The sequence below is a fragment of the Apodemus sylvaticus genome, chromosome X (genome assembly GCF_947179515.1).
Source record: "Apodemus sylvaticus chromosome X, mApoSyl1.1, whole genome shotgun sequence".
In the NCBI taxonomy this organism is placed as follows: Eukaryota; Metazoa; Chordata; class Mammalia; order Rodentia; family Muridae; genus Apodemus; species Apodemus sylvaticus.
In genome coordinates, this window is record NC_067495.1 from 66,350,073 (window position 1) to 66,367,200 (window position 17,128).

The 17,128-nt window shown below is 36.6% G+C and overlaps 1 protein-coding gene and 1 non-coding gene across 3 annotated transcripts in view; both read right to left on the reverse strand.

Annotated features, from left to right (window-relative positions):
* Positions 1-369: 369 nt before the first annotated feature.
* The window catches only part of Cysltr1 (cysteinyl leukotriene receptor 1), a 29,391-nt gene continuing 12,632 nt past the window's right edge, over positions 370-17,128 (reverse strand). The window contains exons 2-3 of one of the 2 annotated variants that reach the window (XM_052171369.1): positions 8,324-8,410; positions 370-5,080 (exon numbers count right to left, since the gene is read on the reverse strand). In XM_052171369.1, the coding sequence (XP_052027329.1) occupies positions 4,035-5,054 (1,020 nt within the window). In that variant the 5' untranslated portion in view covers positions 5,055-5,080; positions 8,324-8,410 and the 3' untranslated portion in view covers positions 370-4,034. The remainder of the gene's footprint in view (positions 5,081-8,323; positions 8,411-17,128) is intronic. The other variant, XM_052171368.1, reaches the window with a different exon arrangement.
* Positions 13,085-13,247, reverse strand: LOC127675939 (U1 spliceosomal RNA). The gene has a single exon (XR_007975611.1). It is a non-coding gene; the product is annotated as a U1 spliceosomal RNA (small nuclear RNA).

Here is a 17,128-nt window from a genome sequence, read left to right on the forward strand (position 1 = left end):
ATTATTAGTAAAAGATTTCATACAACATATTTTGATCATGTTCCTCTCCCCCATTCCTTGGTTGATAAGAGAGGTTGTGCCATATCTTACTGTGACTTGTCATGGTATGTTTGGTTGAGATCCCTGGGATACCTGCTCTTTTCTGAAGGGAAGTGGAAGAGGAGTGGATCTAGGGGAGAGGGAAGGTGGGGAGGGGGAGAAGTGGGAGAAGGGGAGGGGAGGGGAAACTGGAGTTGGGATGTAATATGTGAGCGAATAAATAAAAAATAAAAACTCATGCAGATACACATGTATAAGTAAAAAAATAAAATAAAGAACTTTCTTTAAAAAGCATACACTTTAATGTGTCATCAATCCATCCAATCTCTCTGTCTCTCTCTCTGTCTCTCTCTCTCCCTCATTTGTCAATCAAGTGTCTCATCTGCTTGTGGTAAGAGCATAACATATTAAAAAATAAAGGCACAGTGATAATGGAAGGCATAATTTTGTATAGTAAACCTCTAGGACCTATTCATCATGTATACCTGAAACTTTGTACTTGAAAAGGACAACACAGATAGCTAGTAAATTAAGAATGTATATTCTGGCAACAGAATGTCAGGAGTTCAATCTTGCTTCTGAAACTTGCTGGCAAAATGAGGGTAGTCACAGTACCGTACTCGGTAGAGCTGTATTTATGAATACTCTGTACTCTGTATTTATGAATTGACACAGGTAAAACATTTAAAAAGCTTTTAAAATTAAAATTATATATACATATATAATTAAATGTTAGATACCGTCATGTAGATATGTAATTTGTAACCTTAAGGAATTGATAATTCTACACAGAACACTTCCCTTTAGGAGAAAATACTAATACACATGGAGAAACTGGAAAAAGTAGTAAGTTGTATGGTTAGGCTATAAAGATATATAATTCAAGAAGGAACAATACATTCATTGTGAGTTTGTAAGTGACTGAAGTTTTATGCCATATCTATATGGTACATGTGGGTACATATGTGAGTGGAACAGCAAATACAGACCAAAGCTTGGATGAAGGAATAAATGAGCAATGTGATTATGTGTACTAAAATTGAACTGTGGCAATGTTTTGTTCAAATTCTTTCAAAATTAAAAATGGATACAATAAATATGAATTAGCATATTTAACTACTCTCCCATAAATACTTTATAATGGCACCTTACTATACATTTTTAGGATATAATTTTAGCATATCTAACTACATTTGAATCTTGCAAATGTCCGTAAGAAAGCAGAACAAGTATCATTTTCATCTTTTTTATTAGATATCTTCTTTATTTACATTTCAAATGTTATCCCCTTTCCTCATTTCCTCTCTGAAAAACCTCTATCCCATCCCCCTTCCCCTGCTCACTAATCCGCCCACTCCTGATTCCCTGACCTGGCATTCCCCTATACTGGTGCAGTGAGCCTTCACAGGACCAAGGGCCTCTCCTCTCATTGATGTCCAACAAGGCCATCCTCTGCTACACATGCGGCTGGACCCATGGGTCCCTCCATGCATACTCTTTGGTTGGTGATTAAGTCACTAGGAGCTCTCAGGGTACTGTTTGATTCATATTGTTGTTCCTCCCATGGGGCCGCAAACCCTTTGCTCCTTGGGTCCATTCTCTAGCTTCTCCATTGGGGACTCTGTGCTCAGTCCGATGGTTGGTTGAGAGTGTCCCCTTTGTCAGGTATTGGTAGGGCCTCTCAGGAGACAGCTATATCAGGCTCCTGCCAGCTAGCACTTCTTGGCATCCACAATAGTGTCTGGGTTTGGTAACTGTATATGGGAATGATCCCCAGGTGGGGCAGTCTCTGGATGGCCATTCCTTCAATCTCTGCTCCATACTTTGTCTCTGTATTTCCTTCCTTCTAAGAAGGACCAAAGTATTCACACTTTGGTCTTCCTTCTTCTTGAGCTTCTTGTGGTCTGTGAATTGTATGTTGGGTATCATGAGCTTCTGGGATAATATCCACTTATCAGTGAGTGCATACCATGTGTGTTCTTTTGTGATTGGGTCACTTCCCTCAGGATGATATTTTCTAGTTCCATCCATTTGCCTATAAATTTCATGAATTCATTATTTTATCCATTGTGTAAATGTACCACATTTTCTGTATCCATTCCTCTGTTGAGGGACATCTGGGTTCTTTCCAGCTTCTGTCTATTATAAATAAGGCTGCTATGAACATAGTGGAGCATGTGTCCTTATTACATGTTGGAGCATCTTTTGGATATATGCCCAGGAGTGGTACAGCTGGGTCCTCAGGTAGTACTATGTTCAGTTTTCTACCAAACTGATTTCCAGCGTGGTTGTACCAGCTTGCAATCCCACTAGCAATGGAAGAGTATTCCTCTTAATCCACATCCTCAACAGCATCTACTGTCACCTGAGTTTTTGATATTAGCCATTCTGATTGGTGCGATGTGGAATCTCAAGGTTGTTTAGATTTGTATTTCCCAGATAACTAAGAATGTTAAAGTTAAGGTTTTAGGCTTATGAGATTCTCTCAAAGGTATGTTAACTTTGTTAAATTTAAGAGACCAGGTTAAAAGAGACCAGGTTCTTGGCTTCCAGTGCCATGCTCTTCCACCACAAAGCATAAGGGCAGAAAATGAGACCTGATGCCCCCTGACAAATATGTTTGACATTTGTCTCAAGCAAGAGGAAATGAGAGAATATAGGCACTGCCAATTTTCAGGCATGTTCAACAGAAATCAGTGAGTTTCAGTTATTTTTGATCCTCAGAGTCCTCTCTTCATTGTGCTTTAAAAAATTTTTCCAAGGGGTCCAGCAGGAGTGAAATAGGAAAAGTTTTCACATGGCTGATGCAGACAGAACTCCATTCATGTTTTTTCCTTTTTCCATCTTTATTATCATTTATTTCTTCTTTGTTAATGTGACTTTTGAAACTTAGAGTTAGGAACAAAGTGGCCTTCAACAAAACTTTGCCAATGACTATCATATTTTAGTCACAATCAAGCTGTTTCCCATGGTTTGTTTTAAGAACAAAGCTTCTGCGATAATATAAAAATCACTGTAAACAAATATTACTTTCAGCATGCTAATAAAAAAGCAAGAAGTATAAAACAGTAACTCTCATAATTAACTAACAATAAATGCACATCATAGAACAGGATAGATTACATATATTTATATACATATACATAAATGCATATAGTTTTTAAAGAATTAATGACATGGATATTCAAATTTTCTTCTGGTATCTGACATAGTAAATTTTGATTCCAACAAACCTTATATAGAAAGGAACAAACCTCATACCTATTTTCTTTACTTCTGATGAATTTTGACTGCTTCTGGTCGTATATGGAAATGCTAGCTGTCTTACTCATTAGGAAGAGTTATATGTAGAATTGGGATTGGACCACAGTGAGCAAGAAGAACACCATTCTTTTGCAGGGGCTTGGGTCAAGGGCAGAAGAGAATAGAGACAAACTGGCCTTTGATCAGATTTATCTTCCTTATTTTCCAGATTGTAAATTTCATGCAGCCTGTGGAGCTATTTGGCTGAATATTGGTCTGTTCTAGTACTTGAACATTCTCTTCTGGAAGACTTTACCTAGCTAGTCAGTACTACAAAGGAAACGGCTGACCGTACATTTCTGTAGGTCCTGGGTCATCTCCAGGTCGCATCTGATGGCATGCATGCAAAGGGATTTGTTAGGGTGACTGATGACTATTTGCTAATTTTAACGCTATATTTAAAAGCTGAACTCAAAAGTCTAGTACGTAGCTTTTGTAACCCTTTTTATATTTTTGATTTCATACTCAGTTTTATAGTTCAGAATCACAAACATTCTCCACTTTCTGGTTAGTTCACAGTTATAAACTGAATTTTGAACACTTAACATATAAAATAATAGTATTTATAAATGAGATAGATAGATATGTTATTTGTAAACTATTAATGTGAAGCTTTTTTTTAACTTGTGATTTAGAAAAATACTTGTTAGGGAATTTCTTTTTCATTGTTCTGCACGGGAGATGGGTTTGAATTATTCTTTACATATTTCTTCTCCTTTCTCTGGCAAGGAAGCTTTCTTCTTGGGTATGTAAGTCATACTGGACAAAGAATGCTTTCTAAATGTAGACAGCCTTCTCCTAAAGTTTCCACCTGAAAAGAAATATAGCAGAGGATCAAAGCAACAATTTGATGCAGCTAGAGATAAGGTTATGACCACTGACTTCTGCATCCTAAGGACAGAATCACAGGGTCTAGTTTCACTGTGTAAAAAGTGAAGGTGGATAGTTCGTTGAATATGATATGGCATGAAGCTGACTAAAAAGGCAGCTGTCACAACTATGATCATCCCTATAGCCTTCCTACGACTTGGCAGGTTTTTCTTCATTGTATTTTTTAGTAAGGTCAGAATGATCATTGTGTAACAGACAATTATGATGACAAAAGGGATGATGAAACCAAAGAATAATGACACATAATGCAAGACCAAAACATATTTCTTAGTTTGATTGTCCTGTGGAGGCTCAAAGCATTTAGTATTGTTTTTCTCATCTTTGTAAGATTTGTACATTAAAAAGGGAGAACTTGTCAAAATCACAAAAATCCAGATTCCAATACACACGAACCTGGCTTTTTTCTGTGTAACCAAATTAATGTTCTGGACTGGAAAGACAATTGCAACACACCGGAAAAAGCTCATGGCTGTCATAAAGAAGATGCTACAGTAGAGGTTAACATACAAGGCATAGGTGGTGAGGCGGCACAAAAAGTCACCAAAGAGCCATTTGCCTTTGTGAACATAATAGACCACACGGAGAGGCAATGTACAGACACAGAGTAGATCTGCTATGGCTAGATTAATCATGTATACTTGGAAGGCTGATTTCTCATGGTATGTTTTTATGAGGACATAGAGCACAAAACTATTGCCAAAGAAACCCACAACAGAGATCATAGAGTACATAGTGGAGTACACTTGATTTCGGAATTCATCAATTGTGTCATGACACGTGTTATTACTGACAGATGCCGTCAGATTTTCAGCTCCATCCATGTTCTCCAGGAATGTCTTCTTGGTGCCTACAACATATGAAAAGGATCTTGTTAATGAAATTAGATCTTTATAGTGCATGTCAATGTTTTATTTCATAGTGTCACTACAATTTTCTGTGCAACTAAAAATTAATCACTTTTTATTATTATTTGAAATTTTCATACTTATATACAATGTGTTTTGGTCATGTCCAGCATCCACTTTGCCCTCCAAGCCCCTCCAAGCACAGCTTCCTCCAAACTTCATGACCCCTTTCTCCATTTAAGAAATAATCCACTGAGTCCAATTAGTGCTGCTCGAATGCAATCCGCCACAGCTGGAAGCAATTGTTGTCAGGTTATGAGGAGAGAGTCAGTTGAACTTTGCCCCCAGGAGGAAGGTTTGGGTCCTCCAAACATGCAAAAAATGTTTTCTCCCCCTTTGTCATCTATGTTTGCCTGGTAGACTTATTAACCCCCAAGCTTAGGTAATATATTCCCCTCATATTGTAGATTGGACTGCTCTAAAATTTCAAATGAATTTATGATTTTTTACTTACAGAAAAAACTTTAAATATATCAGTTTTACATATATGACTGTGTATGTATGTATCTATTATCATCTTCTTCATGTTCATCATCTTCAGCATATCAGCATCTAATTATCAAGATATTGCTTATAAGAGCTTTAAATTTAATTAGAGACTAAAATCTGCACAAAAACACATGCTTTTCCCTAAAAGAGAACTAGGTAACATCTTCTGAATGGTAGTCATACCTAGGAAAGATGATCTAATTTATGTTGGTGAAACTCACTCCTGTGGGAGAGATGCTTAATCTGTAGAACATCACAGCAGGAGAAACCCGGTGGCCATAGTTATAATAATAATGAGAGAAAAAGTTCCAAAGAGGTTAATTTACAGTTTAAAAATCTGTACCATAATTTCAGGCTCTGAGGAAAGATGTGGTATAGTTAGTTGGAAAATACTTGTTGGGTAAGGAAATTGCTGGCTGTTCATTCCTGTTCATTTCTCAAAGTTGTACTCAAAGCTTTGCATTTAGGCATATACAGTTAGTTCTTTCATAGCAAAAGATTGTTACTTAGTCTGTCCAAGCTTTTCTGGGAGGTTAATAACCTCTGATTAGAAACATCTAGGGATAAGATAGCATAGATAGAGTTATTTCTCCAGTGCTCTTCAGATCCATTTAGCACTTATTAAAGTGGAGGCAATTCAATACTGAGTCTTGTATTGACTTGCTAACTTTTATATGGCTCTTGATTACTGGAAAACAAGGTGTGTGGAAGAATGCCAGCATATTAAAGAGATACTAGTGTGAAATAGGATGAATCTTGTCCACATAGTGGCTATATGGAGACAGACAGCTTTGGTAGTTGTCGCAGGTGGGCTAGAACATGCCAGGTTTCTAATCAAGAACACTTTCATCTGCACAACACGATGTCTCTTCCATCTTGCCACTCCACCTATTTATATCTTTCTGCATTTAAAATTCCATTTCTCCTAAGAACTTTTAATGTAAGATTAAAAAATGATGAAGAATAATTCTAAAGCTATAGAGAAAACCCAGCCTACCATTCCTAATATCTGCATTCGTTTCCAATTTGTGTTCTGGGTTTCTTTTCCTATTGGTTCTCTGAATTCAGGTAAAGGAAGGGAAACTTTCCCAAATTAATCTACTCTTTTTATTAATACTGTTTTATGAATTTTCTTCAAACTGAGCCATTTTATGTTATGAGGCACTAGATGGTGCTATTGGGATTTTTGATATAGCTTTCCTTTTTTTTAGTTTTACTCACAATATTGAGAAATAAATGTAGCATGTTTTAAATCTGTGTCTATAACATGATATACTACATGATCTTATATGATCACCATTAAATGATTACTAATCATGTAATAAAATCATGATTTGATATAGACATATACTGTGGAATGCCTGCCACTATAAAGCTAGTTAGCCGCTCTATCACAAGCCCACTTTGGAGGTACATTTCTGCAATCTCAGCCCTTGAGAAGCGAAAGCATGAAGATGGCAAATTTGAGATCAGCTACTCAGGTAGATCTTGGCTCAAAAACAATACACAGACAAAATCAAAACCATATCCATCACCTCATATTCTTCCTATTCTATTGTTCAGACTAAATCATACCTTTTTGACCATGACTTCTCTCATCCTACATTCAAATATATTTCTATCCTTGTAGAACAACGAGAGAGTTTTCCATCTGTTTTGGTCATCAGTGATGTGTTATCTTTTCTTCCAGACTCTTTGGTTGATAAATAACATTTACAGCACCTTGTACAAGAACAGTCAGTCACTCATCTTCTTTGCCCATAAATGCTCAGTGTTAATTGGAGTCATAGAAACCATTTATCATTTGAATGTATAATTATCCATTTAAAACCACTTAGAGTGACCATCTTATTGCACTGTAATTTAAAGTCTTTTCAACCTTAGAGACTAAAGATGTTGATGTAGACAAAATTGCTTCTTAAAGTACTAAGGCACTAAATTATAAAGCTTAATTGCAAGGGTTAAAAAATACCCATGCCATTTATAACAAATTATTTGTTTGTCTATTACATGTTACAAATAAGTTTGAAACTCTCAGCTTCTTGAACAAAGGATGCCAAATAAAGCCAATAAATAACAATGAAAAGTACATAAAGAAGGGAAAGCCATCTAATTCCATTAATAAGCAGAGCACTTTGAAACAGAATAAACATTCTTATAAAATTCAGTATTTAGGTTTGATTGTTTACACATAAAGCCAGACCAATTATTTATATTAAGGCATTAAAAAGATTGTAAAAATTTTAAGCAAGGATTATATTTTAAAGGGGTATTGATAATTTAAAGTAAAGTAGTCATTTCACATATAATGATATAAAGTGTCTAAGCTGCATTTAATTAGATTTTGCATAATTTACTATGATTTTCTTAGTGATCTGACTCATAGGAGATGGATACAGAGAGTTAACTCCTTTGGAAGCCTATGATTTCTTAGCAACTCAGTCCTGCCTTCAAACAGTTCACCATTGAGGAAGGAAGTGGGTGCTGAGGAGTAATAACTCAAATGTTTGGGGAGGTTGTGATAAGTCTAGTAAAAGTCACCTTAGCACAAAGCAAACGAATCACGAATTGATTAATGAAAGGAAGCTGTAAACACAAATGGTGTCCGACTTTATTTCAGTACAAATGATGAGGAGTGTTACTTCATTAAGAAAATTGCAAATTGAACAAACTGGGTTTTGAAACATGAGTCGTACCTCTTTCAGGCACCACAGCACCTTTCACAAACTTTCCTTCTTATTGTGCCCACTGTTCTTAAGTTGTAGTGTCAGAGTAGGCTCAAACTGAAATCATAAGATTAAAAAACGGAGTTAGTGACCCTTGGAAGCAATCTGGAAGGGTCATGGGAATTTAGCAGCCTTAAATACAGATCCAGAGTGTGATGGGACATCAAAGCTATACTGACAGATTTAGGGCTGGCCATTGGCTTCCATGGCTCCTTGTTTTCCCTTTATTCTTTTTTACATTCCCAAGGGGAGGGAGACTTGGAATACGGACCATGAGTGGTCACAGATGTTTGCTGATGTATGCATTCAGCCTTTACATTAAGCATAACATTATAAAATGTTTCTTTATATGAAACATTTATAGTATTTTCTCTCATAAAGATTTAACCATAAAATTCAAAGAAGAACTTATTTGGAAATTATCATCCAAAGACTTAGTTTGCTAGGAAGAGGAGTTAGAATATTAAGCAAACTTTTCTGAAATGGCTTAGGGTATAGTGTTCTTTGAAAGAAGAATGGCTTAACAGAGCTTTAACCAGATTCCCAGACTCATAAATAGTACTTGTTAGTTTTGGTCACTAGTTTCACATATTTACTTCTGGAGAGCAATAGTTTTAGAGTCATGGATACTTAAACTTTAAGGGGTGTGTATTCTTTCAACAAAATTACTGTTGAGAATCAAACAGATAAAACAAATATGTCAGAAATGAATAAAGAAAGGCTTTCCCGAGGCAGTAGCAACCTGACACCTCTCCATTTTTGTTGTGTTATGGCGACCTTCATTCTTGTCTGCCAGCAAAATTCCCCAGAGGCTGGCCACTTTTTCTTTATGTGTGGTCCCAGTGCTAATAAAATAAACACCTTCCTCCAGTTTATTTTTATAAAGTAGAAGTAGGCTGGAACTTTCCAAAGGAAGTCTACTAACAAAAAAGGGGGGGAAATCAAAAAGAAAATAAAGGAAATTCAAAGATATAAAATGTGTCCACTCCATACTTAGGCAGCCATTTTTTTTTCAGAGCATCTCCAGGTTTTTCTCCCTCTTCCACTGTCCTCCTTTCTCCAGGTAAGTAGTATACCCGCAGAACCTGCTATAGTCTGTGTCAAGTGTTGATTGCTGCTTGAGAATTACTCAGAGTTGGCTCTTAAATTTTGTTATTCAAGATGTAACATTTTTTATTTGTTTTTCCCATGCATGTCTTAACACACTGATAAAGATATAGTAAACGAATGTTAAATGTATAAACTATTCCTGATCATAAAATTATGATATTTCACTTGTCTAATCTAGAAAGAAAATTAACTTCAACTCTGCCATAGATTTTTGTTTAAACAAAGCTGGCAATTCTCCCTAGACCGTTGTAAGCAAGAAAGGAAGCTTACAAAATTTTAAAATGCTCATATGAGAAGTGTGATCTTACAAATTTAGCATGCTAAGAAGTTATTCATTTTCATGGTGGCTGTGTAATTATAATCTACCTAACATTTACATGCACAAGTAAGTGTCACATTGTCTGGGAAATAGTGTAGTTTTTTTTTTTTTATTATTCTTCAAGTCAGCAATTGTAAGGCAAGCCCAGATCCTTCTGAATTCTTTGTTGACATATAGCAGGCATTCAGTGCTCTGTGATCCAATATCCTGCCCCTCTTTCAGTTTACATGCAGACTCTTGTTTCTGAAAGCAGACTTCTTATGCCAGTAGTAGATATTATGATTTTAACTGTGTACAGGAGAGGTGGTGAAGTAAAAGCATAATTATGTGATTTTTATGTGTATGTATTATACTGGTTATTAAACCCAGGCTCTTACTAATGCCAGCAACCTTATATGTAGTCTGTGTGTGTGTGTGTGTGTGTGTGAGTGTGTGTGTGTATGTGTGTGCCCTCATGTGTGTGATGTGTGTGTGTGTTTTCTAGATACATATGCTATATGTGGTGATGCATGGGGACCAGAGTAGGATACCAGGTGTCTTCTTCCATCACTCTTCTTTACTCCCTTAAGACAGAGTCTCTCATTGAATCTGAAGATGTCCTTTTTCAACTGATTTAACTGGCCAGCAAGCATACTTCCAGTGCTGGGATTAGAGGTGTGGCCATGCCTGGGTTTTTACATGGGTGCAGAGAATTTGAACAAGGGGTTTGAAGCTTGTATAGTAAGTATTCTTACCCACTGAGCCATCATTCCTAACTCTAGATACATGATCTTGATTCAAATGACTTAATTTCTTTTACTTGACACCACTTTGGTTAATAAAATTTATAGAGCCTTTATTTTTTTTTAAAAAATATCTTTAATCTTTTTAAAAATGTTTGGTCTTTATCCCTCATCTGGGTCTGCCTACTGACAATTCCTCATCCCATTCCTTCTCCCTGGTCTCTAGGAGGATGACCCCACCCACCCAGCCAGGCCTCTCAACTTCCCACTCCCTGGGGCCTCAAGTCTCTAAAGGGTTAGGTGTGTTTTCTCTCACTGAGGCCAGACCAGGCAATCCTCTGCTGTATATGTGAAAGGAAAAAGGGTATTTGCTTGTTAAACTTTAAGTATATTAAAAACAATAAGAGACTAATTTAACAAAGTAAATAGAGCTCAGAAATATTATAAGTACATGAGGGCTCAACTAATGAACCTACAGCTTTGTAGATGTAATGTATGTATGCATGTATATATATATATATATACATATGTATATATGTATGTGTCAGTTATGTATGATTTTGACCTAAGTAGTCCCCAGGCTGGTATCTTCTAAACAAAATGGTACTGGTGATGTTTTGTTTTTAGTAAAACAAAAGGTAATTCTTGACAGTCTTAACCCAATTTAATATATTTTTCTCTTTTGATGTGGGTGTATGGGATATGTTATTTGTACTTTTCTTGATTTTTATTTATTGCTTTGCCACAGTCATCTGTGATCACTCAATATAGTGTTCCTTATTACTCTTGTTTGAATTCCACTAGCAAAACCAGAGCACTTCCTTAATTTTATATTTCCTGCTGGGCATAGTGTATGTGCACTTTAAATATTGGTTGATTTGAGTCTACCTTCCTGTATCATTTTATTATGTCATTTTTTAAATGAGAGAGAATTCTTGTACTGAGAAAGACCATGATTGGAAATTTAACGTACTAGGCGCCAGCAGACTTAGTTCAAACCTCAGGCTGTGGTGGGTGATTAATTAAGTGATTTTTGGAAAATCACTTCCTTTCTGTCAAACCTGCACTTATTTGTAATACAATAGGGTTAGGTTTTATGACCTTTAATGTCCCTTCTAATTTATCATTCAATAAATCTGTAATGATCAGGGCTATAGTTTTCTCAAGAACATGTAATATAAGTGATTTATAGCTGCAGTGACAAACGCAGACATAAATTGTCTGTAGTCCTGGCTTTGTTTAGATCTAATAGGCTTGGTCAGGCCTTATAAAGGCAGCACTTGTAGATCTGCTTCTGTTTTCTAAACTAAGTGATAATTATTATGATTAGAAGTTGCTCTACTTGCCAGGGCTAACAGAGCCTCCTCTGTGCTCTTACGGCTGTTAAAGTTACATTTCTGCTTCTGCTTTTCATATGAAAATAGCTTTAAGCTTATACTCATATAGAGATTGTGTATCTCTATACAATGAACTTTCTAAAATATACTACACAGTCACTCACTCTTATACACTCAGTGTATAAACTTGAAGATAATGCTGTAAAGTAAATGTTGTTCGCCCAGCTTCACATTTGGAAATATTGAGGCAAGAAAAAACAGCTAGTTTTGGAGCTCATTAAACTTTGAAGTCATTGTCATTTGTTCTTTTTTTTTATCATTTTCTGTGTCAGGTGCCCGTCTTGCTTGATCACGTGACTCCAGGGCTCATAACCAATCATTTAGCCACCCAGATCTTAGCAGATGCCTGAAATCTGCTTTGCAAAGTTTAGAAGAAAGAGTCTTGGATTCCTGGGAAAGAGTGTCTTTTCCTAATGTGGACAATAGCTGTTTCCGTGCCTTTACTAACCTAAATAAATGAGTCTTTTCCTTCCCAAGTAGAAAGGTTTTGATTTTTTATTTTGTTTTATTTAAACTAAGTGGAGTCAGTGATGTAAAGATACCAAATTTCACTTAAGACAACTGTTATTTCCTGTGTGTTTCTGGAAAACTACTTAGTCTTCTGGGATGCAAAGTGCAAAACTAGGTTATTTGTTTTAGATAATTTTTGAGTTCAAATGCCTCAAGGCAAACAAACTTGCTCTCTTCTCCCTAATGATCGAAGTTGCCTCTGCATCTCTGCTGGTTGCCATCTGACTACCTTTGAATATATTTCCTGGAATAAATCAAAACTATTTTTGATGAAATTAATACTATCAAAATAAATGTTTTTGTGTTAAAAAAAAAACTGACCACAAAGTGTATTCATCTTGCTTAATTGCAATGTTTGATGACTAGTAGATTCTTGTATTCTATTTTTTGATACCCTGACCTTTTACTCCTTTATTCTGATAATGTGACCGTTTTAGGTAATTCATGTAAATGAAATGATTCAGAATTTGTTTTTCTGTGATTAGTTTATTTCACTTAGCATAATGTTGTCAATATACATCTATGCCATTAAAAGTTTCTTCTCTTCTAAGGATAAATTTTACTCTGTTTTATGAATATACTGTCTTTTGTCAATGGATGCTTATAGTTATATCTTATATTATTATTTATGAAAAGTTTCTTGTTTTATGAAGGAAGACTGCTCTTTTTTAAACTGGGAGGAGGGCCAATCCAGTCCCCCCACTACTACAAATTATTCAGTCAAGTTTCCTACAGGGAGAAATCACAGGGGTCAGCACATCTGGAGAGCAATGGGTAAGTCTAGCCCTGGGAAGACCACCTTCTTGATCATTGTATCTTCCTTGTCAGGTAATTAGAAAGACTACTTCTTACAGATAGGGTAAATCACTCCTTTTTTTCTAAGAAAATAGAAAACAAACCTTGAATTTTCTAAGCAGGTAAGAAAAATATAGACATAGAGGCAAAACTGAAGTAGTCTTTGAATGAATGAGGGAAGTTTTGATCATAATTATATCTATACTTAGCTGTGTGATCTTGGACAAGTTGCTTAATCTTTCTGATATCCAATATGCTGTTGTTACTTATGTAAAAGTAAGGTAACAAAACCAAAGGCAAGATGTCTGTGCTTGTGCATGTGTGTATGTGTGTGTGTGCATGTGTGTGTTTCTGTGTCTGTATAAATGAGTCTAAGTTGAGTAAATTCTTAAAAATTAGGAAGGATATCAAGAAAGTACAAAAATGGGTGATGAAAAAGAATGGGACATCAATAAAAGGACACATGGGACATCAAAGAAGAAAAGGGACTTGGGAGAATATAAAAGGAGGGGTTCAGATTAGAGAAGGGGTGGTAAGAGATATGAGGGGAGGAGAATCACTAAAATGCACTTTTCTCAAAAATGTCCTAATGAGATATGATATCTTGTATAGCAATTAAAATAAACACTTAAAACAAAGAAGCCCAAATGATAGCAAAACCTGAGAACATAGCTGAAGGTTCCAAGGTGAAGGCCGGTTTGTATAGTGTTATTGCAACTTGATAGGCCATGTTTGGCTGATATCCATGCCCTTTTTTGAAGAGAAATGGAGTAGTGGATGGGGGGGAGAGCACAGAGGGGAAGTGGAGAGAGGGCCTGGGAGGGTAGGAGAGAGGGGAACCTGCAACTGCGTTGGGATATTAAAAAGTAATTCTAAAAAATGGAAAGAAAAAAAGTCATGTTAAGTGAAGCTTGGGGAATCATCCAGAAGAGGGGGAGGAAGGAATGAAAGAGTCAGGGATCAAGGACACCACAAGAAAACCCACAGAGTCAACTAACCTGGGCCTCATAGGGTCTCACAGAGACTGAACCAGCAACCAGGGAGCATGCATGGGATTGACCTAGGCCCTCTGCTCGTATGTTACAGTTGTGTAGTTTGGGCTTCATGTGAGACTCCTAACAGTGAAAGCAAGAGCTGTCTTTGACTCGGTTGCCTGCCTTTGGATCCCTTTCCCCTAACTGGGCTGCCCTGGTCACAATAGAAGATGCCTCTCATCCTACTGCAACTTGATGTGCCAAGATGGGTTGGCATCCAAGGGGAAGACACCTCTTCTCTGAGGATAAAGGGAGGAGTGGAGGATGGGGGACAGAGGGGAGGTGGGGAGAAAGGACTAGAAGTAGAGGAGAGAGGTGAAACTGTATTGGGGTATAAAATAATAATAATAATAGTAATAACAACAATAATAATAATAACAATATACCACTGAAGAAGAACCCCCAAGGGGAAAGCTGACTGTCATTGCTTGCTGTTTGGCACCATTGATCTGAAGAAACAAACTATACTGTATGTCCTCAAGTGTGGCAAAAACAGTAATAAGGATAACATGTTTCTCAGGCACACTGAACCAGTTAACCTTTCTTAGTAGATAGAGTGAATTGGAAGTTAGCCCTGTGGCTATGGCACATAAAAGTTATAAATTGACTTAACATGCATTGGACTAAATTGGCTTTGCCTATACAATTAAAAGCTTATAGTCTAATCATGAACAGAATAAAATGAAATGGCTGTTGAAGCTTATCTAAATTACTCCAGACTGCTAGCTTAATTAATTTTGCTAGATGTACTGAGCTCCAACTAAATTTTTAAAGGCTAGGGTTTGATATTGATTCTCTAAATTTAGCTTTATTCTAGAAAGATGTTTATACATAGTCTCAATGTAAGTTTATACTAGGTGCTAAAAGGTATTAACCATAAGCTAAACAGTTTTTATACAGACAAACCAATTAACTTGGTCTAAAATTCCTCTCCTGAATAAAAAGAAAACACACAAATATTGTGTAACTACATAATGTCCTAATTAAAAGAATATTTTCTAAATGCCTATGTGCCCATCTATGCATTTTGCCTAGTTTAACTGAATCTGTTTGAGATAGTATATCTACTACATCTTAATGCTCTTAGCAAGTAAAACTGAGGGCTTGGGACACACTATGCCCTTTGTAGGTGTTTCTCTTTTGCACTGAGTTGGTAGCAGGAATCACAGTTGAGGATGATACCTGGTTCTTAGTGGTTCAGGAATACTATGCAGCAACTGGGTTAGCCTTAGCTATCTGTGTTATTTTTATCTTTGATTAAGGAAAAGAATGGGGATTTGCAGATGCTATCAGCTTGTGGGTGGGGTTAGAATTCTAAATAATTGAAAACTTAAGTGAGATAGGTGATGGTAGTACGGTTGCTAGCAAGTATATTTATGTAATTTATTAAATACCATTCAAGAATGTGCTAATTAGAGGAAGGAGAATTGGAAGGGGAAGGAAGAAGAGCACAGAGGAAAAAGAAAGAAGAGAAGGAGAAGAGAAAAGGAGAGAGGGGGAAGGGGGAAGAGGGAAGAGGGAAGGAGAAGGGGGAAGAAAGAAAAGGGAAGGGGGAAAGGGGAAGGGAGGGAAGTGGGTACATATGGAATGCAAACTTCAAACTGTTCATAAATCAGAAATACAAAGTTAGTTGTGATTAACACCATATTTACCATGCTTTCTCTTATGATCAGAATCTCCTGATTGCCTGTAGCAAATCTCAGTGACAATTTTCGAAAGGACTATAAATGTTATCATAATATCAAATTTGCTTCCCTAATGCATATTCTGCTACACAATTCTACTCAAACAGTAACCAAATAGTGTTATACTTCAGGATTTTATAGAATCCAAGACCAGGCATGATCACAGAATGAGTCATAAGGAACACAACAAGAATCACAACTGAGGATGATACCTGGTTCTTACCTGGAATGATCCCTTATGACATATTGCTATATCCATAGATCAGTACATTGCTCAACTTTTATGAGAGAAACTTCTTTCAATGAATGGCAGTTGATAATAAGACAAGACACTGGACGGTGACGGGAGCGAGAGACTTTGAAATGCTCAGCTCTAAATAGGATGCCTTTACCAAACTCCTCTTATCAAGGCTTAGGGATCTATACAAAAGAGATGGTAAGATTCTAAGAGCCAGAAGTGGTAGATAAGCCAAGGAAACAGCTTCCTCCAGACAGCAGGACTGAGATGCACAGGAATTCACAGTTTCTGTGATAGCGTGCACAGGACCTGCACAGGCTCAAACCAGAAAAGGTCCCTGCTCTGAAAAAGGGAGGCGGACACAAAATTCCACACAATCCTAACCAAGAAGCTCTTAGCAATTGCTGCCTGCTGGGCAAGGGGCAATCAGTTTTTCCAGTGGAATGTCACTGGAATGTCAAGCATACTCTAGAGCTGCCAGACTGGTGTTGGTGTTTTCCATCTGCCCCACAGCCCCAGAAAGAACATGATGTTAAGTAGTAATGATCTGGGAGGAGTTAGGAGAGTGCAAAGAATATGATGTGAAAATAATGTATGACAGTTTTTAAATAAAAAAGAAAAGGGATGAAAGCTATGTTCGCACACAGTGTAAATTAATGAGATCATTAAGAAAGCCAATGAAAGTGAAATATCTATTAAAATATTGAAAAGAATTTCTTTTGTTGCTGAGAATAGTTTTAGCTATCCTGGGTTTTTTGTTATTCCAGATGAATTTGTTAATTGCTTTTTCTAACTCTGTGAAGAATTGAGTTGGGATTTTGATGGGTATTGCATTGAATCTGTATATTGCTTTTGGCAAAATGGCCATTTTAACTATATTGATTCTGGCGATCCATGAGCATGGGAGGTTTTCCCATTTTTTGAGGTCTTCTTCCATTTCCTTCTTCAGAGTCTTGAAGTTCTTG